This window comes from Jaculus jaculus, chromosome 5 (genome assembly GCF_020740685.1).
Source record: "Jaculus jaculus isolate mJacJac1 chromosome 5, mJacJac1.mat.Y.cur, whole genome shotgun sequence".
Lineage (NCBI taxonomy): Eukaryota > Metazoa > Chordata > Mammalia > Rodentia > Dipodidae > Jaculus > Jaculus jaculus.
The window spans coordinates 166289735-166310520 of record NC_059106.1 but is presented as its reverse complement, the minus strand read 5'-3'; the positions used below and the strand labels follow the sequence as shown (position 1 = coordinate 166310520).

Below are 20786 nucleotides of genomic sequence, written 5' to 3'. Positions count from 1 at the left end.
GGTGTCTTGCCCTCCTTGCACGAGAGTGGGCGGGGTGGGGGACAGGCTGTGAGGCAGTGATGGGGGGGATCCCCGGGGAGGCCAGGGATGGAGGCAGGGGCCTGGCAGGACCCACCTGGAGGTCACAGAGCCAGATCATGCTGAACATCATCTGTGCCACACAGAAGCAGTGCCGGAAGTTGTGGAAGGGGTTGTTCCTGTAGTTGTCATGGACGCAGAGCTGTGGGGAGGCAAGCCTGAGCTCCAAGCGTCGGCCACTGACCCCTTACGCTCACAAGGCTTTGGAAACTGGCGGCCAGACCCACGGGCCACCCCGAGGCCGCGAATGTTCCTGGATTTACTAACAGCATCGATAGGGTGCCCCAGGAGCCAGAGGAGATCATACGGCTCCACCACAGCACCTAAGGGCGGGGGCTGAGATGTCCCTGTGAGTTGTGTCTGCTCAGATTCATTGGGACAAGAAGCTGGGAGTGGGCAAGGGACATTCCGTGAGAGGGTCCAGGTCTCCACCTCCATGGAATAGTCAACAGGCTTCTAGCTATTTCCTTAGAAAACGGTCTGGCACTAAACACACGCGCACGTGTGCGCACGCACACACACACACACACACGTGTATACAGTCACATGTATACACTCATACATATAAACTCCATGTGCCCAAACACCCACACCATGCACACCACCATCACACTCACTACACTCCACTTTCCCCACAGCTCCAAAAACAGATGCACATTCATATATTTATACACTTATGTATACAACCCCTATATACTCACACCCCTTCCTCACACGCTCCCACATTCCCCACCCGCTCACCCCACGCTCACAAAGTCGCTCCCCCGCCCCCTCACAGCCCTCTTCCACAGTCCCAGACACACACGCCTCTGGCTGCTTTTGCAATGCGGCCTCGAGTTCGAGGGCCCTCTCTGAGCTGTGCTGGTTCTTTGCTCCTCTGAATGCCATGGGAAGACAGATGGGACCATCTGCAGGAAGCCCACTGCTCCCAGGACACCAGAGAGAGAGAGAGCGCGAGCAGTCCACTCCAGACCCGAGGGAGGGAATTAGCAAGACAAAATGAGGGCTCGGGACTTACCAGCCACCTCCGGAGCGTGACGGGGTTGATGTTGAAGTCTCGGACAAGGCCAAGGTCATGGTACATGTGCTCTAGGCAACTTAGCATCTGTGGGCACAGAGACAGGTGGTCAGCAGAGGGAGCAGGGAGGCCGGCTGTCCCTTCCTTCCCCCAGCACCGTTCTACGAATTGCCAACCAGGGTGGGGACGGCTCCGCCTCTGGGTAGGACAAGATCACCCAGACAGGGAAGGGGTGCATGCGAGCCAGCAGGACTCTTGGGAGGGAAGCAGCTGGCTCCCACACCCACGAGCACTTCAAACAAGAAGGGTGAGCACTGACAGGGCTCCTCTGCCTCCAAATGAACACAGCACAACGACCTCACTGGTCTGTCCACACGGAAACACTCTGAAGGGCTGTGGAGATGGCTCAGTCGTTTAAGGCACTTGCCTGCAAAGCTTATGGGCTTGGGTTCAATTCCCAAGTCACCCAAATCAGCCAGCTCTGTGCAAAGTGATGTGAGGCTCTGGCATCCATTTGCAGTAGCAAGAGGCCCTGGTGTGGGGTGTGTGTGTGTGTGTGTGTGTGTGTTTTGCACACAGTACAGTTGCACAGTAGGAGAAAGTCCAGTGCGGACAGCCTTCTGCTTGCTTGATGCAGGAGATTCAAAGGGCTATGACAGTGGAAATACAATCTTCTGGGGCCTTGTCAGGACCAAAGATGCTTTTAAAAAATATTTTTATTTATTTATTAGAGATGGAGAGAGGGAGAATGAGAGAGAGAGGCAGAATATGGACACACCAGGCCTCTAGTCACTGCAAACAAACTCCAGACTCATGCACCCCCTTGTGCATCTGGCTTACATGGGACCTGGAGAATCGAACCTGGATCCTTAGGCTTCTCAGGCATGTGCCTTAGCTGCTAAGCCATCTCTTCAGCCCCCAAAGATGCTTTCTAATGTTTTAAACTTGGTCTGAAGGGTGGCTTATGCCCAGAAATTCTGCCATCTGTGGACACCCTGTGCAAGGTGAAACATTCTTGTGGTTGAGACCTTTGTAAACACTGCCCAGAGTCTGGTGTCCACTTAGCCAGGGAGGAAGAGATTGAAGTGTTTGAAATTAACAGCCTGGCCAGAGTGGGCTTTGGGCCTGGGAGATGTGGGTCTTGGGGGTGGAACCTAGGCAGAAGGAAGAGCTGCCATAGGGGAGAGACATCCTACAGGCACATGGCGTGACCCCAGCAGCAAGCCCCTCCCTAGGGTCCACATACCCATGCCTGTGTCTTGGGGCCCTGCCCAGGGCAGTGGGCTGTCCTTGCTGAAGCTTGGTTTACCCTGTGCCTGTTGTACTAAGTCACAACATCCATAAAAGGGACTGAATTGTGTCCTGTCAACGTCAGTAATAGGTTGGAGCCTCAATGTCACCATATATGGGGATATAGAATTTATAGAGAGACCACTAAGAATAATGAGGTCATGGGCTGGAGAGATGGCTTAGCGGTTAAGCACTTGCCTGTGAAGCCTAAGGACCCCGGTTCAAGGCTTGATTCCCCAGGACCCACGTTAGCCAGATGCAAAAGGGGGTGCATACATCTGGAGTTCGTTTGCAGTGGCTGGAAGCCCTGGCATGCCCATTCTCTCTCTCTTTCTGTCTGTCACTCTCAAATAAACAAAAATATAAAAAAAGAGTAATGAGGTCATTAGGATGGGGCCAATACAGTCTGACCTGGTCCTTGTAAGAGTCATTCACAGGCTGGAGAGACGGCTTAGCCATTAAGGCACTTGCCTGCAAAGCCAAAGGATCCAGGTTTGATTCCCCAGGACCCACGTAAGCCAGATGCACAAGGTGGCACATGCGTCTGGAGTTCGTTTGCAGGGACTAGATGCCCTGGCGCGCCCATATTCTGCCTCTCTCCCTCTTTTTCTCTCAAATAAATAAATATGTTTTATCATTCAGGACACAGACGCATTTAGAGGTTCACACGAGAACACGGTGGGGGAGGAGCCATCGGCAAGCTGTGGCAAGGGCTTAGGAAAGACCATCGGCAACACCTTGACCTCGTACTTCCAGCTCCAAGGCAGCGAGCCGAAGACACATTTCTGTTGCTTCAGCAGCCCAGTCTGTGGGGTGCTCGGCCATGGTGGATTGCGCAAAGGAGTATGGCGTGCGCTACTGAAATCCAATCTCTCCTGCTATGTGACGTGGGGAACTGGAGATGCTGCAGATCCGGAGAAGTTCTGTGACTCCAATCCTCTCATCCTTTTGGGAGCAGGGAGTTTTGTAGCATCCGCACGAGTTTGTCTGGAAAAGCGGGTATGACCCCACATGCAGGCCTCGTGAAGGATCTCAGGTTGTCCACAGAGCACACCAACCACACTTCGGTCTGGTGCAGGTCAACAAGCAGAGCACCAGGCTTGGGAGATGCTGGCTCCAGAAGGCATCCTTTGCAGACTGACATGTATCTAGGCCTTGTCAGGAGGAAGACGGGCTGCCAGGCTGCCGGCAGCTGCTGCCTGGGTCACCCAGCTCGGGGTCTTGCTGTCCAGAGCCGCCAGCCTTCCCCCCGTCCCGGATGCAGTCCTTGGGACCCTTGGATCTTCAGCCTCCAAGCCCCTTGCACCCACCTCAATGACTCAGACAGTGCTCTTGGCAAACGTGAAGAGCTGAAATGTTTGCTGTGAAATCAGAGTGAGGAGACATAGACAGATGCCAGACGAAACCATCTGCTGCCACTTCAGTGGTGGGCACGGTGGCATGGGAGCAGGAGTGATGCATCTGTTCCCGCATTTTCAGCCCTGGACCCTGGTGGAGTAAGGGAGTGAGCGGGTGGTGCCCAGATGTGGTGGTGGGCACTGGTCTGAAGGACACTGGTCAAGGGAGGTAGTGGACCATAGGTGATGGTGGACCATCCTGTAGTGTGACACAGCAGCCATCTTACTTGCCCGCAGACCTGAAGAAGTCCCCAGTGGATCAGAGGCACCGGAGCGGCACGGGGTCACATTCGCTGTCTGGTTAGGGATGGGCGGGCTGCTGGGCAGAGGTATTGGTTGACGCCAGCACCGTCTCTGCTGGAAGGGAGAGGTGAGTCCCACAGGACCCTGGCAATCCCTGCTTCGAGGCTCGATTCCCCAGGACCGTTAGCCAGATGCACAAGGGGGCGCACACATCTGGAATTTGTCTGTAGTGGCTGGAAGCCCGGGCGCATCCATTCTCTCTCTCTCTCTCTGCCTCATTCTCTGTCGCTTTCAAATAAATAAATAAAAATAAACCAAAAAAAAAGGATGACTCCATCTCGGGCTGGCATGGTGGTGCACACCTTTAATCTCAGCACTCGGGAGGCGGAGGTAGGAGGATCGGCGTCAGTTCGAGGCCACCCTGAGACTATGTAGTGAATTCCAGTTCAGCCTGGGCTAGAGTGAGACCCTACCTCCAAACCAAAACAACAAAACAAAGGCTCCATCTGCCACATGCCCACTTATTGTGTATTGATGCGGCTGTTAGCGTGGACCCTCTGCTGGTGATTCTTCTTGGCCGAACACACCTGTGGACCCTCTTTCTGAAAGGAAACACCTGCTCCAAAGTAGGAGCTCTCCCTGCCCAGTTCCTTCAGACAACCTCCTAGGCTCTTGATATGAGCCCCAGCTGGAGAAGAGGCTTCCTCTAGTCTTGGACTCTGCCTCCCGGATCCCTCTGGTCCATGAAGTGTGAGCTAAAATCTGGACATCACGAACTTCTAACTTAAAGAGGAGGAGGGCTGAGGAGATGGTTTAAAGGTGCTTGACAGTCTGGGTTCGATTCCCTAGTAAACACCACGTAAAGCTAGATACACAGAGCGGTGCGTGCACCTGGAGTTCTTTTGCAGTCCGAAGAAACCCTTGTATGTCCATTCTCATCCATTCTCTTTCTATACCTCTTGCAAATAACTAAGCAGAACGTTACTCAATCAATCAATCAATCAATCAATCAATCAAAAGGACAGGAGAAGGCATGGGAGAGGAGAAAGCAGTCTCAGGTGGTTCCTGCTGGGGGGCCTGTGGTCCTGAGTGACCCTCGCTAGTGGCCCTGATACCCAGGATGCCCCCCACCTACCTCATTGGGCTCCCAAAGCCAGACGTCAAAGGTGGGCTTTCGGAGGGCATCAATGGTCTCTGGAGAAAGCAGGTACTAAACAGGACAGGAGTTGTGGGTTAGTCAGACCCCGTGGGCTCCCGCACAGTGATAAAAGGCTACGGTCTCAGGTGCCCAGGGCCAGCACGCGCTCCTTTCTCCTGCCCCTGTCACAGATATAGAGCAGGCTCAAGCCCGCCTTGCTCTGGAAGAACAATCTAATAGCACACGCCCATTGGCAGAGACCAGGACCAGGTCTTGAGGGGCATATCAAAGTGTGTGGGTGATGGCGATGTTTTTTTTTCATTTTTTATCCTGATCTGCATGGAAGCTTCACGACTGTATAAAGCTGTAAGAACTCATAGGACTACATTTCTGAGATGGGCTATAGGCTGGTGACTCAGATCTCAGTGTGTCCATCCAACAATGAAAGCTACAGTCAAGTGAAGTGAAGGGGACAGTTCACGGGACGTACATTCAAATGCTGGGTAGGAAGCTATTCTGAGTTTATTATGCTGGAACTTGGCTCACCACCCTTCCCCCCGCCCCCAGTTTCAGCCATAAGTTAGGCCACACATTTGGTGCTATAGGAGCCGGAAACTGGTTCCAATGAGCATGCATCAGTCAGGTTCTCTAGAGGAACAGAACCGGTAGAATGAATTATATTAAAAAGGAATTTATTGCCACTGTGGCAACAAGACCTTCTTTTCTGGTTGTTTGAAGTGACTTTCAAGCATAGCTACTTGACCAAGGGCCTGGCTTCTCTCAAAACAAAGAACACTTTGGTGCAAAAAAACAAAACAAACAAATAAACAAAAAACACCCCCAAACCAAACCAAAACAAAATACCATAAAAAATAAGTATCATTCAGGGGACAGGGGGATGCAATGAAACAGATTTTATTTATTTATTATTGATTGATTTTTTTAAATAAAAAGGTTGTACTCTTTAGACCTCTTCCCCACCCTATTTTGCTGACAGTCTTCCTTGGGCAAGGGGGCGGGGGGAGAGGGGTTACAGTGCCTCAGACTATTCACCCACCCTGAGGCTCTTCACATAACCTTTCTGTTCCCTGAGCCTTAGGAGTTGAAGTGGATTTCTATTTTCCCCCAGGTAGGGTCTCACTCTAGCCCAGGCTGACCTGGAATTCACTATGTAGTCTCAGGAGGGCCTTGAACTCACGGCGATCCTCCTACCTCTGCCTCCCCAGTGCTGGGATTAAAGGCGTGCGCCACCACGCCCGGCTTTGAAGCGGATTTTTAATAACCTAGTTAAAAATTAAAGCTCTTTAATGTAACATTTGTGTGCAAATGCCTTTTAGAGAATCAGCTATGGGCCTGGGAAGGGCAGCCAGAAGAGCTCTCATCTCCTTACCAAGTAAAGAATGGTCTGGAGTCACTGCTGCTAAACACATGCCAAAGAGAAAAATGTTCTGCCTAAGGATCTCCCACCCCTTCCGTATCCGGGGACCAGGAAGACCCAGGGTAGGGCAAGGGCCCAGTCACAGGCTCTTGTGGTTGGGGCCAGGGACATAGAGCTTGATTTGTGCCTGGGCCAGAATTCCATCTTACCTTGGGGTAAGTGGGGACATCACGTCGAGGTGTCAACTTCTTGTTATCCAAAAAGCTGTACTTACAGGGACAGCTGGTCCTGGAGAGCAGAGGTAGAGTTTAGCTGTGGCCTCATGCTCAGGGCTAACCTTGCCCTGTGCACACAGACCTATTGCTGTGTTTTAATCCCCAAAAACCAAGCTATGAGAAAAAAAAAAAAAGATCACATTTGGTGGGTTAAAAACAAGGATGTGGTCTGGAGAGACCACTTAGCAGTTAAAGATTGCCCCTAATGGCCTGGGTTCAATTCTTTCGTATCCACATAGGGCCAGATGCACAAAGTGGCACACGCCTCTGTAGTTCGTATACAGTGACAGGAGGCCCTGGCTGACCCATTCTGTTTGTCTGTCTGTCTCTTCTTGCAAATGAATAACTAAACAAACAAACAGAACCCCGAGAGTGAGGGCTGAAGAGATGGCTTAGCAGTTAAAAGTGCTTGTTTGGGATGGAGGGATGGCTTAGTGGTTAAGGTGCTTGCCTGCAAAGCCAAAGGACCCAGGTTCTATTCCCCAGGACCCACGCTAGCCAGATGCACAGGAGGCACACAAGTCTAGAGTTTGTTTGCAGTAGCTGGAGGCCCTTATACACCCATTCTCTCTCCCTCTCAAATAAAGAAAAATAAATTAAAGTAAAAAAAGATTTAAGGGGCTGAAGAGATGGCTTAGCAGTTAAAAGAGCTTGCTTGCAAAAGCATGATGGCCTGGTTCAATTCTCCAGAGCCCACTTAAAGCTAGATGTTAGAGGGGCACATACATCTGGAATTGGCTTGCAAGGGCAAGAGGCCCTGGGCACACCTATTCTCTCTCTCTCACCTTATAAATAAATAAAAATAAGTTTAGCCAGGTGTGGTGGCTCATGCCTTTAATCCTAGCACTTGGGAGGCTGGGGGAGGAGGATCACTGAGTTTGAGGCCAGCTTGAGACTAATTCCAGGTTGACCTGGGCTAGAGCAAGATCCTACCTCAAAAAACAATAACAACCAAAAACTTGGGGCTGGAGAGATGGCTTAGTGGTTAAGGTGCTTGCCTGCAAGGCCTAAGGACCCAGGCTCAATTCTCCAGAACCCATACGAGCCAGATGCACATGGTGGCACATGAGTCGGGTTGATCTGCAGTGACTAGAGGCCCTGGCTTGCCCATCCTCGCTCTCTCTCCCTCTCTAATAAATAATAAAATATTTAAAAATATGCTTTAAAAAACAGAGGATTAGATTATGGCCTTGTGGGAAAAATATGTATTTTGGTTAAAAGTTAATTTGTTTTTCATAATTTTATTAGGGAAAAAATATCCTAAAGCAGTATTTTTCATTGTTTTCCAAAACTAGATGTATATACACAGAAAAACACCCGGAAGGTTTTCTTTTTCTCTTTTTAAAATTAATTAATTTATTTATTAAAGATAGAGAGAGGGAAAGATAGACAGTGAGTGAGAATGGGTGCGCCAGGTCCTCTAGCCACTGCAAATGAACTCCAGACATGCACCATCATGTGCATCCGGCTTACGTAGGACCTGAAGAATTGAACCTGGGTCCTTAGGTTGCAGGCATGTGCCTTAACCACTAAGCTATTTCTCCAGCTCCTGGAAAGTTTTATTTCAGATTTACATCACATCCAGACAGTCTGGGAGTTTTACCATCAGGCTATGCTATTTTCACACTCAGAATCGTAAATCTGAGCCGGGCGTGGTGGCGCACGCATTTAATCCCAGCGCTTGGGAGGATCACCATGAGTCGGAGGGCAACCTGAGACTACATGTTGAATTCCAGGTCAGTGTAGGCTAGAGTGAGACCCTACCTCAGAAAACCAAACCAAACCAAACCAAACAAACAAAAACCAAACAAACAAATAAACAAAAAATAAAACAAAAAGAATCATAAATCTGTTCAACAGGGAGCCTTGGCATTATCTCCTTCCTTACTCTGCACCTGGACAAGCCATCAGAGCCGTTTTGACGGGCAGGTGTGCTGAGGCGATTCACGAAACCGCTCGAGTGTCCCAGTCCATTTACTGCTACTCTACGCTCGGCCACCCATCTCCGTTTCTGTGCAGCGACGAGCTCAGCCGTGCAGGTTACGAAGCACCACGATCTCCGTAGCCTCACGTGTATAGACCCTGCACGTGGCACATCTCTGCATGTCCTCTGCACCCCAGGAGCCTGATGGAGGGCCTCACCAGGCAGGATGTTGACTGTTAAAACCCAGCTCTTTCTTGGAAACCGAGGTCTCGGGAGCAGGTAAGGGATGCCGGGTGTTCATCCACCCTCCCTTGGCCAGCTACCCCACCTCTCCGCGCTCTGTTGCTACGGGAACGAGCATCCTCCAGCTGATAGAGCAGCTGGCATAGTGGCCCTTTCTTTTCATTCCATTTGCAGCTCATTCTCCCCTTCATTTCCTGGGTGGCCCACCCTCCCTTCTCCGGGGATCAGCCAATGGTCAAGGCAGGGATCACAGACGCCCTTCTCGCCACTTCATGCTGCTTGAGGAGCCACCCATGTCTCACCCCGTTCCCCCCGCCTGCATGGTTCTGGGGACCAAAGCAGCTGCCGGTCCTAGTAGGAGCTGATCCTGTCCTAAACGTGAGCTGCCTGCTAAGCCTCTTTCCTCCTCCTTTTGGGACACCCTAAGAGAAACCCGACTGACTGTCAGGGGAGGGCAGCCAGCTCAGGGAACTGATGGGCCCAGCACACGCACCTACCGTTCATAGGATCTTGGCTCTGAAGCCCTGCCGGGGTGTGTGTATGTGTGGGTGGATGGGGGTCAGTGTTTCAGGCCCATGGTGACTCATGTGGTTATAGCGATAGGGTTTACCCTGCCCTGCCCCCTCTTCTCTGCTCCCCAGGGAAGAAAGACTGACCACTTCTCCCCTCAGCTTGGGTGCAATCTCCCTTCCCACAATTCAGGTGAGGCTACAAGTAAATGAGCTTCCTCCTAGGGATTCAGGATTTCCATGTGCACTAACTGTGATTAGAATGGATTCCTGGGCTGGAGAGCTGGGTTAGTGGTTAAGGCGCTTGCCTGTGAAGCCAAAGGACCTTGGTTCGAGTCCCTAGGACCCACATAAGCCAGATGCACAAGGTGGCGCATACATCTGGAGTGCGTTTGCAGTGGCTGGAAGCCCTGGTGCACCCATTCTCTCTCTCTGCCTCTTTCCCTCTCTCAAATAAATAAAAACAAAATATTTTAAATTACAAAAATGGATTCCTTCCATCAACAAGACACAAGGGGTGTCACAGATGCTGTATTCTCTGTCCTCCCTCTGTGGGTGAATGCCCAGGGAAGGAGGCTATGTGGAGTAAGAAGACCAGCAGGCTCGTGGGTCAGGGTCTGCTATGGACTAGACACAGCCCAGGGCTCTGGATATGTCTTCCCATGGGGAGGCAAAGCCTGAGAGCTTCACCCTCTTGTCAGGACTGAGGAGCCACATGGTCTCTCACTGATGTGTGACGCTGCCTGCTGGGAACCCCAAGCCTGCTGGGAACCCCAAGCCTGCTGGGAACCCCGCTGCCTGCTGGGAACCCCAAGCCTGCTGGGGCACATGCATCTGGAGTTCTGTTTGCAGAGGCTGGCTGGAGACCATCGTGTGCCCATTCTCTGTCTGTCTCTCTCTGCTTACAAATGAAATATATATATATATAAAAGAGGCAGTGTGCCTGAGGGAAGACATCTCAGTTTGTCCTCTCGCCTCTACACGCACACATGTGCACATATACACAACTCCCACATCGCCCCCCGCCCCTGACAAAAAAAAAAACAGATTCAACTTCCTTCAAGCTGGGTAAGTTGCTAGAACACTTAGGTCTGCTGAAGGGTTATTCTCACTCACATATAGTCATCTTTCAGCCCCCACCTGCTATAACCGTCCCTTTATGATAAGACGTGATTGAAAGGATAATCGTGCCTGGCGTAGTGGCACCTGCCTTTAATCCCAGCACTCAGGAGGCAGAGGTAGGTGGATCGCCATGAGTTCAAGGGCAGCGTGAAACTACATAATGAATTCCAGGTCAGCCTGGGCCAGAGTGAGACCCTACCTCGAAAAACAAACAAAAAAAAAAAAAAAAAAAGAAGAAGAAGAAGAAGAAAGAAAGAAAAAGAAAAGCTAATCGTCAGCTGGACAGATGGCTTAGTAGTTAAGACACTTGCCTGCAAAGCCTAAGGACCCAGGTTCAATTCCCCAGGACCCACGTAAGCCAGATACACAAGGTAGCGCATGCGTCTGGAGTTTGTCTGCAGTGGCTGGAGGCCCTGGTGCATCCATTCTTTCTCTTTCTCCTTCCCTCCCTCTCAAATAGTATATATGTATTTTTAAAGAGAAGAGAAGAAAAGCTGATCTCAATGCAGGGGCTGCTTCCAGCCTGTGTCATTTACGGTGGAACCAGAACAGGTAAAAACAGCCTTTCATTGGGGGAAATGCAGCCCTCCATGGCTTCCACGCATTCCCACGCAGAGCCCTCCCTGGCCCGACCCTGGGCTCCCCAGGTGCAAAGCTCACCGGTTATTTCTGGCTGCCAGCTCTTCTCTCATCTTCTTAATGTCACTCTTACATTTCTCAATTTCCACCACTTTCAGTCCTTCCACTGGTGACAAAGAGACACAGAAACAGGTTACTACGGATAATAAACATGAAGAATCGCACCATGCTGGTAGCCAGGGGTCCCGGCAGAACTCTGGCTCCCTGCCTGGGTTCACTGTCTTTCCCAGAGCACTGGTGTACTGGTTTGCACCCATCTCCTTACTAGCCAGAAAGAAACAGGCGATGTTAAAGACAAGCAGAGCCAGGCTGGGTCACAGTCCCAGGGCCACCACAAAGGTCTCCATGAGAGCAGGGCAGGCCTCCCACGGAGCTCCCGATCAGCCAGTTCTTCCCAGATGATTCGTGCGACTTCATAATGCCACCTCAGTTTGATGCAAAAGGACACTTCCCACGATGCCATCCTCTTCCCTTTCTCATCAAGCTTGGCTCAGAATAACTGCTAAAAATAAGCAAGAACCTTTCTACAGGAAAAAACAGCAACCGAGACACTTGGCGGGTTCCTGACAATGTTCACATCCGAGGAGGGGAGCTGCAGCCCCAAGTTGTGTGTAGAGGTGAGACTCAGCCTCCTGGTTTTTCTGGAACTTTCCAAGTGTGTGTGTGTGTGGGGGGGGGAAATGGCCAAGCTGAGACAGGGATCCACAGGGACATTGTGTCTTCTGCCCAAAAGGGCATGTTTGGCTCTGGTCCTGGTGACTTGCTTCTGGGCCAGGGAGACTTCTGCTCTTCCTCTACCTGGATGGTGGGAGGACGCGCACACCCAAACACAGGCCCGACATGCGCAGGGCTTGTTGTGTGGAGACAAGTCTAGGCGAGTGGGCCACACAGAGGTCCATCACGTTTTGTTCATGCTGCGTCACCCCTCCTTTGCAGTAGAGTTCTTTTTCTTTTTCTTTTTAGTTATTTGAGAGCAACAGACAGAGAGAGAAACGAAAGAGGCAGATAGAGCGAGAATGGGCGTGCCAGGGCCTCCAGCCACTGCAAACGAACTCCAGATGCGTGTGCCCCCTTGTGCATCTGGCTAACGTGGGTCCTGGGGAATCGAGACTCTGATCGAGGTCCTTAGGCTTCACAGGTAAGCGCCTAACTGCTAAGCCATCTCTCCAGCCCTAGAGTTCTTTATTTAAAAAAATTATTATTTATTTGTTACAGAGAGAGAGAGAGAGTGAATGGGCACATCAGGGTCTCCAGCTGCTGCAAATGAACTCCAGATGCATGCGCTCCCTTGTGCATCTGGCTTATGTGGGTCCTGGGGAAGCCAACCTGGGTCCTTTCGCTTTGTGAGCAAGCGCCTTAACTGCTAAGCTATCCCTCCGGTCCTGGAGTGGAGTTCTTTTTGCTTTCTTGCATCACGGACTCCCGAAGAGGCTGCTAAGGCCATGGTGGTCTCGGTGCCGCCTCCAAAGGCATCCTGCCAGCTGTGGCTCTGGCACCAGAGCACAAAGGGAGGGAGGGCTAAGTTAGTAACGGCAGCACGAAGCAGCTTTATCTTGACAGGCAGAAAATTCTGGAAAATAAGCAGATCTAAGGAGAGATGAATATGCATGTCCGGTTGGCTTGCCGTATGCGTTTAAGATGAGCTCCCCCTTTGTACGGCCCTGGTTTAACTTGCAATCCTCCTTGTCTCAGTTTCCCAAGGAGCCGAGATCACAGTGGCTCACAGTTCACTGTGGGGCCCTTTCCATCCCTTCTTTCAGTCCATCGGGGAGAGAGAAGCCTGCCCTGAGAGCTGAACCCGGCACAGACGCTTTCGCCTACAGGTTTTCACAGATGATGGGGGGGGGGGGTCTGCTTGGGCCAAGGCTAGACACAAGTGTCACCCCTCGACACCGCTCAACCCTCACATCCAATGGGCACAAGCACCCCAAACCGAACTTACAGCTCCCCCGTGCCACTCAGTCCTGCTAGGGTCCTGGGAGGTTAGCCCAGGACTGGCCCATTATGGCCCTTGATCAGCACGGGACCCTAGGCTGGGCTAGTCAGCCGGAATCCCTGCACTGTCCTCGTGGGCTTTAGAAAGGATTTCAGGGGGATTCTGCATGTCACTATCTCCTGAGGAAAAATTGAAGGGCAACTTCCTCGAAGAGACTCTGGCGTGGTGGGAAGAGGTCTCAGGGGGTGGAAGTAAGAAGTTTCTGTGCACGGCCTGTCCTCCACCCCTCTCCACTTCCCTGTGGTGGAGGCAAAGAGGCTCCGGGAACCCCAGGGAACCCCCTCTCCTGGCTGCAGAGTCAACACAGCCTGGGTGCTTAAAGATGTGTGAACAGAGCTGTCTCTCAATGCTTCTTCCAAGGACTGCTCTGAAGGCTGGCCCGAAGTACACTTCCTGAGGGATAAAGAAAGCTGCTTTGGTTCTGCAAGGAGCCTTCCAGATTGTTTGCATGGTCTTCGCCCACCTCTATTCCAGGTCAGCTCTGGCCATGGCCAACACTGTTTAGGTTTGGGTCAAGGTCCAGGGCATGGGTACAAAGGGCTGGACCAAGCAGGGCTGCCCCATGCCCCAGCCACAGAACACCAGGAAGGAAGTGTGTTAACTCTCCAGTCAGGGCCGGAGCCTGGCTATTCTGTTTATGAAATCACCTTTAACCCACAAGAAATCCCGGACCTTGAGGGCTAAACATTTACATGGAAAGGGAGCTGAGGAGGGTCAATGAGTAAGCAGGGATTCCCGTCAACAAGTTCAGCACTGGGGTGGGAAGAGGTTACAGATGGCCCATGCTGGCCGAGTGTCTCTTGCCCTAAGAAGCAGAAAAACAGATGATGACAGTCACCCAGACCAGGTAGAGCTGCATGCCCACGCTAAGTGTTTGTGTGTGCCTATGTATATATGTATGACATGCATGTGCATGTTTGTGTGAGCATGCACGGTGTAAGTCTACATGGGCCAGCTATGTAGATCCAGACCACCTGGGTAGGGCCTATGTGGCAGGAGAGTCCGCAGCCCCTCCCTCAGACCATACTCCTCCCCGGAACCTGACATGGCCTCACTCACTTCACCCCTAGGTACCTGGTATGCCCTACTCTCATCCTTTAAATATATTTTATTTCTTTATTTGAGAGAGAGTGAGAGAGAGAATGGGTGTGCCAGAGGCCACTGCAAAGAAACTCCAGACACATGCACCCCCATTGTGCATCTGGCTTATGTGGGTACTGGAGAATTGAACTGGGATCCTTTGGCTTTGCAGGCAAGCGCCTTAACCACTAAGCCATCTCTCCAGGACCCTGCTCTCGCTCTCTCTCTCTCTCTCTCTCTCTCTCTTTTTTTTTTTTGTTTTTTTGAGGTAGGGTTTCACTACAGTCCAGGCTGACCTGGAATTCACTATGCAGTCTCAGGGTGGCCTCGAACTCACGGCGATCCTCCTACCTCTGCCTCCCGAGTGCTGGGATTAAAGACGTGCGCCACCACGCCTGGTCCCTACTCTCATCTTTAAGCTGAAGCACTGCATCTCTGGGCTTCTCTTTGGTGCTCACATCCCCCAGGCTCATGATGGCTGGGCAGCCTCTGCCATATCCACGCTACAGGAGAGCTCTCAGGAGACTGGAAAATGGGGAGTTGTAAGTGCCAGGAGAGGTTGTGCCTACAGCCAGCTAGGGTTCAATGGCAGAGAGCCAGCGTGTCCAGGGCCACTCCTGTGGGGACAGGAGGATGTGGACGTGCCAGGTAGCAGTGGCGAGAGTTACAGCTGACGCCATACCCGGTCTGGAAGAGGCCAAAAGAAAGCGGTGGCGCAGGAGATAGGATTCTGGAGGCACCTGCTATGTGTGGCATGCATGCATGCAGTGGGGATCTTACACGTCTGTAGGTTTGGGCGGTGTCTCGCCAGCAAACCTTTCCATGACTTTCAGCTGTGGCTCTACCAAGTCTGGAGAGACCTCCCCCCACCATTCATCAGGGGTTGGTAGGAGGCTCAGCTGGCTTCCCGTGACAAAGACAGGAATGACGAGCACTCACTGTAGCAGGTTGGACTATGTCCTGCAGAAAGTGTTTATATCCTAAGCCCCTTATTTAGACAAAGGTCTGTACAATCGGATAGAGCCTGAGATAAGACCACTTTGGATTCAAAGATCAGTGTCTGTGTGAGGGAGCATTGAGACATAGTCACTGGGAGGACGCCCCGTGATGACAGGCAGGCCAGGGTGCTGAAGACAGAGGCACGCTGCAGGGGTGAGATGCTCCCAGCCAGGAAGCACCAAGGATGGCTGGCAGCTGCCTGGAGACAGGCACCTGGAGAAGCCCGCTTTGCTGGCACCCAAGCGAGCACCTGGTCTCCAGCACTGTGCGGGACACAGCCTTGGTTGGTGGTTTAGGCCCGAGGTTCGCTGAGGAGGCCCCAGGAAGCGCACCCCCACCCCCAGCTCCGGCTTCTCTTGCACGGAGGCTGGGGGCTCAGCTCTGATGTCCGCAGAGGGGACAGAGGAGGTCCTAAGGGAGGTGTGCCGGAGGGGCAATGCAGCCCCAATGTCACACATGTCACACAGACCTTGACCCCTCTGGGAGAGCGGGGGAGGGGGAACCTGCCCCAAATCCTTAAGGAAAAAAAAATCCTTTTCTGAGTGGGTAGCTTCAATCCACTTCTTCCCTAACCTGTGCCGTGCAGGAACCCACGGAGCCGCCTCTCCTCACCAGGTGTGCAGGAAGATGACTCCTCTCCCAGGGTTCTGGGAACTGGCCTTACCTGTCTCATTCACTCTATGATCTTGAGCAGGTCATGCGACCTCTTTGTCCTCAGAACAAGGTGGTCTTTGGGGATCCAGTGACCAGGTTGGATGTGAAAAACATCTCCAACACTTTGAAAAGTACGTATGGGACTACGAAACAAGTGTAACTTACTTCGATGAATCAGGTCTTGCATGGTATGAGATTTTTTTTTTTTTTCTTGAAGGACAGCAAGCAATGGAAACACAGTACAAAAAGCAACATCCAGCCAAATCTTATGAAAATGGTCAGCCCGACGGGCTTGGGATGCCCAGCTCTGATGGCCCTTCTGTCTGAATCCTGTTTACTCAGCCTGAGTGAATAAACAAGGGGCTCATTGATCACTGAGCTTGATTTTGACAGTGACAGAGAGCCCTCGGCTGTGGAGCTGGGGGCGGATTGCAGGATCGGCAGGTGCGTGGGCTGGAAGCATCGATCCTTCATTACGGACCAGGATGCGGAGCACAAGTGACATTGAAGCTGTTTCCCTCCAAGAATTAGGCATTTTTGGTAAATTGAATCGAGACTGGAATTGACTCTCCCTTGCTCACTGTGCTTTTCTTTTGTGGTGATTAAAAGTCAAGAGATCACGATTTGTAGACATTAAAAAAAAAAAAATCACAGACCCAGGCAGGCAGGTAGTGTGTTGACAGTCTCTTCCCTTACGCAAAAGTGGCAGCTGAGCCCTGGAGAGGCTCTGGAGGAGCCCAGGGTGGGGCACTTTGGGCCTCTTGGGCTCCTATGTCTAAGACAACATTTTGTGCGATACATTGCATTACTTTACAATAGAAACATGTGCTTAGGTTTGGCCCTGTTTAACCTTCAGTAGCACAAAGTGCTTTGCAAGCACTGTACAAAAGAAAAGGGTGGGGGGCTGGAGGGACAGCTTAGCAGTTGAGGCATTTGCTTGGAAAGCCAAAGGACCCAGGTTCGATTCCCCAAGACCCACATTAGCCAGATGCACAAGGGGGCGCAGGCGTCTGGAGTTCGTTTGCAGTGGCTGGAGGCCCTGGTGTGCCCATTCTCTCTTTCTCTCCCTCTCTCTATCAAACACATATAAGAAAAGAAAAAGACACTCGCATTTGCCTCTGGCGCTAACCTGGCCACTGTTCCCAGCGGTTAATTCTGACAGAAGTAAAAGACAAAAACACAGAAAGGAAGAAACTCCACTCACATTCCACCCGTTTCTCCAGCACTGCCAGGTGATTCGCAACTTCCGCTTTCAGCTCGTTGATTTTAAATGCTCTGGGGTTTTTGAAAAAGACAGGAGAGAGACAAACGTGAGCCAGCAAGTCCCGAGAGCTGAACTTGGCCTAGCAAATGTTTATGGCTCCCTGCCAGGAGCAAGGCCCCTCCCCCGCCCCCAGGAGACCCGGGAGGGTAGGGGACCAAGATGCTACGAGGTGATTTCAAGGAATTCCTATGTCCCTGGGACTGGTGGCTTTTCTTCCTCTGGTCTGGGCTCCCTTGGAAGACTCAAGTCCTCTGCTCATCCAGCTGAGGTGAACCAGCCCCACACCCCACTCTGCCCAGCCCCTGGCACACCTCTGGGACACAGCTAAGTTTCCTGGTGGTGCCATCTTGTATGTCAACCATTCGTGGGCTCTGGACAATGCTATCTATGTGCCATTCAGAAATCAGCGTGAGAAGCTAGCACAGCGACTCAGAACTGGTGGAGTGACAGGGATCGAAACGGAAGCCCTCCATGGACCTAGCTTCTCAGTGGAAAAGGATGCTGAGTTTTATAGATTGCCCCAAGTCCCAGAAGGTCCAGGTGAGAACTCACAGCCCCAAAGGTCATGTTCTCAAGTGGCCACTAGACGTGGTCTTTGGGATAAAGCGAGGTAGAGGTGAGGGTCTGCTGGAGTGCTGGCTGGCTTCGGTGTAGCAGCCACACAGAGACTGCTGGGGCCAGACAGCTCCAGCGAGGGGCTGGCCTGAGTCCCCCGCGTCAACAGCCTGTCTGGGAGCATGCACACACAGAGGCGACCGTACCTGGAGAACTGCTCTGCCACCTGCGCCAGCACACCCTGGATCAGCTCTTCTCTCTCTACAAACCAAAGAACAGAACAGATGCGGCAAAGGCTGGGGAGGCAGGCGATGGCAGACACAACCCCAGCTTGAGGTCTGGGAGCTGGGAGGGAAGTTTGGCCTTCTGTCAGCCACCCACTTGGGGCCACCCTGGGCCCGGAGTTTCCTTTTCCTCGCTGGGATGTTCCCAATCTCAGCCTGTCCTCAGTGGTTCCTTGCTAGCAGCTCGGACCTGTGTTCTCCAGGTACCAGCACGGGTATAAGAGAGCTGCAAGCAAGCCTTGGGTCTCTAAATATGGGATGCTTTCCCTTACTGTCCGTTTATGGGGGCAGAGACTGTGACGAAGTGGGGTCACTGCACCTCTTGAGTGAAAACAATGCTCTGCATGGGTCTGCGGAGAGGAAGCGGGCTGGGTGGGGCAAGCTGGGCCCTTTGTTGCCTGTCCTGTAAAACCGGGCTGGAGGGCTGGTTTTACAAGGCTCAGGGCCTGGGCTGACAGTAATCTGCCTCTTTCCTGTTTCCTGACCCGCTCAACATGGAGATGCCCAGGGCACCGTCCTCTCGGGAGAGTGGAGAGTTTCTCATCACGGCCGGCCATCTGTCCATGCCCCGAAATGCCGAGACCCTAACCCAAGGAATCTATGCTGACTTGATGTCTAACACTCCACAATGGTCAAAACAAATAAAACCACCAAACCAAAAAGTGGTTCAATAATCCAATCAAGCAATGGGACTGGACAGCTAAAACTGTTTCTGTGCTCTGAGCAGTGCCTCCCTCCTGGTGATGGTGACACACACACACACACACACACACGCACAAAAAAGAGATGTGCATCACGGCATGATGTAACATGGTAGAAACTGAACGGCCTATCTGTGCGTGAAGTGGGGACCCACAGCCCAGACGACAATGTCTGTGCCATGGAATCATGCTCTTCTGTGAGAGGTAACCTCGGCTGGGCATGGTGGTGTTTGTCTAGAGTCCCGGCACTTGGTAGGCTAAGGCAGGAGGATTTTGAGTTTGAGGTCGGCTGGGCTACAGAGCAAGTTCAAAGTTAGCTTCACCTACATGGTGAGATTCTGTCTCAAAAAGAAAGAAAAAGAGAAATAAATAATAATCTTGAAAGAAAATTCCTGTACGGATGGTAGATGCAGGAAGATTACACATGAGTCTGAGGCCAGGATGGGCTGCAGAGAAACACCCTGCCTGTGTTTTTTTTTTTTTTTTTTTGAGGTAGGGTCTCACTCTAGCCCTGACCTGGAATTCACTATGTAATCTCAGGGTGGCCTCAAACTCACAGTGAGCCTCCTACCTCTGCCTCCTGAGTGCTGGGATTAAAGGTGTGCGCCACCATGTCCAGCTCTGCCTAGGGTTTTAAAATATATTAAAAAAAATTTTTTTTGAGGCAAGCCCAACAGACTGGCCCCCCCTTTTTTAATGAGAGAGAATAAGAGTAAGAGAGAGAGAGAAAGAATTGGTGCAACAGGGCCCCCAGCTACTGTAACAGAACTCTAGACGCATGTGCCACCTTATGCACATGTGTGATCTTGCAGATGCATCACCTAATTTGTCTACCTTACGTGGGACCTGGGAAGTCGCACATGGGTCCTTAAGCTTTGCAGGCAAGCACCTCTAGCTAAGCCATCTCTCCAGCCCTAAAATATTTTTATCTCTTTATTTGCAAACAGAGAGAGATATATGAGAGAGAGAGAGAGGGAGGAGAGAGAGAAAATGAATATGGGCCTGCCAGGGCCTCCAGACATTACAAATGAACTCCAGATGCAAGTGCTACTTTGTGCATCTGGCATTACATGGATACTGGTGAACCGAACCTGGGTCATCTGGTTTTGCAGGCAAGCACCTTAACCACTGAACCATCTCTCCAATCCTGTCTCTATTTTTAAATTATATATATATATATAATTTTATGTGAAAGATAAAGAGGCACACAGAAAGAGAATGAGAATGGGCGCACCAGGGCCTCCTGCTACTGCAAACAAACTCCAGATGCATGCACCACCACATCTGGCTTATGTGGGTCCTGGGGAATTGAACCTGGGTCCTTTAGCTTTGCAGGCAAGTGCCTCAACCACCAGGCCTATTTTTAAATTTTTAAAAAGTTTTTTCTTTTCTTTTCTTTCTCTCTTTCTTTCTTGTGCTTGACAGAAAAAAAGAGAGAATATGAACACACCAGGGCCCCTTGGCCCTGTAAATGAGCTCCAGAAGCATGTGTCACTTTGTGCATCTGGCTTTACGTGGGTCCTGAGAAACTGAACCTGCAGGTTTTGCAAGCAAGCATGTTTAACTGCTCAGTCAACTCCCTAGCTCCCTATCTCTAAAGAGAACAAGAAATAATGCCTATTATTAGAGTTAAAACAGCCTTTTAAAACAGTAACATTTAAAACAGTAACAGGGGGCTGGGCTCAGTGGTTAAAGGTACTTGCTTGCAAAGCCTGATGGCCTGGGCACAATTCCTAAACCACCCACATGAGCCAGAGGTAAAAAGCATCTGGTGTTTGTTTGCAGCAGCAACAGGGTCTGGCGCACATGCACATCCCCACATACGCCTGCGTGCACGTGCGCACACACGTACAAATAATTAAAAATTAAAGATCACAATAACATAGAGTGATCATATTTTTTTTTCTGAGAGAGAGAGAATGGGCATACCAGGACCTTCAGCCTGTTGCAAACTACAGATGTGTGCACCCCCTTGTGTGCATGTGAGGCATTGCGAGTT

At 51.3% G+C, this 20786-nt stretch overlaps 1 protein-coding gene across 1 annotated transcript in view; it reads right to left on the bottom strand.

Annotated features, from left to right (window-relative positions):
- Pde9a (phosphodiesterase 9A) overlaps window positions 1–20786 on the bottom strand; it is a 103636-nt gene that overhangs the window by 12176 nt on the left and 70674 nt on the right. The window contains exons 5-11 of the mRNA XM_045149628.1: window positions 18009–18063; window positions 17188–17258; window positions 11276–11360; window positions 6752–6830; window positions 5162–5236; window positions 1097–1183; window positions 116–220 (exon numbers count right to left, since the gene is read on the bottom strand). Of these exons, the coding sequence (XP_045005563.1) occupies window positions 116–220; window positions 1097–1183; window positions 5162–5236; window positions 6752–6830; window positions 11276–11360; window positions 17188–17258; window positions 18009–18063 (557 nt within the window). The remainder of the gene's footprint in view (window positions 1–115; window positions 221–1096; window positions 1184–5161; window positions 5237–6751; window positions 6831–11275; window positions 11361–17187; window positions 17259–18008; window positions 18064–20786) is intronic.